The sequence below is a fragment of the Cyprinus carpio genome, chromosome A6 (assembly GCF_018340385.1).
Source record: "Cyprinus carpio isolate SPL01 chromosome A6, ASM1834038v1, whole genome shotgun sequence".
Taxonomy (NCBI): domain Eukaryota; kingdom Metazoa; phylum Chordata; class Actinopteri; order Cypriniformes; family Cyprinidae; genus Cyprinus; species Cyprinus carpio.
In genome coordinates, this window is record NC_056577.1 from 1,531,881 (window position 1) to 1,533,545 (window position 1,665).

At 46.0% G+C, this 1,665-nt stretch overlaps 1 protein-coding gene across 1 annotated transcript in view; it reads right to left on the bottom strand.

Moving 5' to 3' along the window:
* Positions 1 to 212: 212 nt before the first annotated feature.
* The window catches only part of LOC122145248 (uracil nucleotide/cysteinyl leukotriene receptor-like), a 5,571-nt gene continuing 4,118 nt past the window's right edge, over positions 213 to 1,665 (bottom strand). The window contains exon 2 of the mRNA XM_042757488.1: positions 213 to 1,608. Within this exon, the coding sequence (XP_042613422.1) occupies positions 581 to 1,600 (1,020 nt within the window). The 5' untranslated portion in view covers positions 1,601 to 1,608 and the 3' untranslated portion in view covers positions 213 to 580. The remainder of the gene's footprint in view (positions 1,609 to 1,665) is intronic.

Sequence of the window (1,665 nt, forward strand, 5' to 3'; positions counted from 1 at the left end):
ACTCAAGTCCCATTCGTTTCATGGGAGGGCGGTTTATGATCTTTACTGCAGGCGCCACGCGGGGGGCGATCAACAGGCCCGCAGCTTCACTTTTTTCAGGATGGTGAGTCATCCTGGTCATGGCCGAATTCTTTTTTCGTTCCTTTCCGTAGAACTAAAAACGTGGTGATCCTGTGCAAGCGAAATCAATGCCATCCACTTGCTGAAGCGACGTTGTGATGAATATTTAATGTGCTGCGCGCTTTCCTCTCAATAACAAAATTAACGTAACAAAAATGACAGCGATGAGGAAACAGTGGTTAACATTTCGGGATTGCGCGTAAATGTCACATACTTTTTAATTTCTGGAAAAAATTTGCCATTTGCCTTAAGTCAGTGTACCATCACAGAGTGATGCTGTAACTGATCTTTAAATTTACATACAGTTACTTTAACATGCCCAAATCACAAGCTTGGTTATTATACATAAGGCTGTTAAAAGTTCCTGATCTTTAATTGACCATATACTGAGTAAGTGTAGGCCGAATCACTAAATCCAATGAAAAATATCCAAACCATCTTTAAGATTTTAATCGCTCGCTCAGAACTCAGACTTTGCGTTCAGGGAGCTCTCATGTGTACCTTTCAGGTCCCCGCTTGCAGTGCCGGACCCCCCTGACTTGTCTCTGCAAAAAATTCTGCGAACGCTTTCCCTAAACTTCTCAGCAGCAAACAGGTAGACCAGGGGATCCAAAGCCCCATTCAGGCAGGTGAGAGAGGAAGTAAGCCGGTTAGCCAGGGCTAGTCCTCGTTTGATTTGGCAGGATAAGTCTGGGTGTCCGTAACCCAGGATGAAGGTTGCACGGCTTAAGTGATAGGGCAGAAAGCACACTATGTAGATAAGCATGACCAGACCAATGGTGCGGAGAGCTCGGAGTTTCAGTGCTGGCTCCAGCCTTGAACCTTTCCGCAGACTGTTCACTATCATCAGGTAGCAAGAAAGCGTGGCAATGAAAGGTGGCATGAAGGCTACGGCCAGAGAGACGAGGGCATGCCGTGAGGCCTTTTCTCTGTACAGTTGCAAGCATATGGTAGAGCCGTTGACTTCTGCAGTCTGCTTGGTGACCAGTAGGGGCGCCATAGACACTATCACCAAAGCCCATAGTGCAAAACTGGCTATGTGAGCGTAAAGAGGGCGCCTGACCTTGAGTGAACGAACAGCATGTACAACAGCAAGGTATCTATCACCTGCAACACAGGCTAGGAAGTACAAACTGGCATACATGTTGACATAAAAGAAGAAGCCTGCAAGACGGCAGGGAATTTCACCAAATGGCCAATGTCCCCCAGTTAAGTGATAAGTGGCTCTGAGGGGTAAAACGAAGATGTAAAACAGGTCAGCGACAGCAAGATGAAGCAGGAAGACATTGGCTGGAGAAGAGTTTCCTCTATGGCGGGCGAAGATCCACAGGGCAAGGCTATTGCCGTTCAGCGCCAGAAGGAAAACTATAATGTAGTAGAATCCAAAGATCATGTTCTCCACTGTACTGTCCACAGGTGGGCAGCTCTCCATGGATCGATTGGGCAGCAATGTGGGAAGTTCTGTCAGGGGGGACTCCATCTTTGTAACTGCAAACAAAGGAAAAGAAAAACATTATTATTATTATTTTTAATTAAAATATAAAT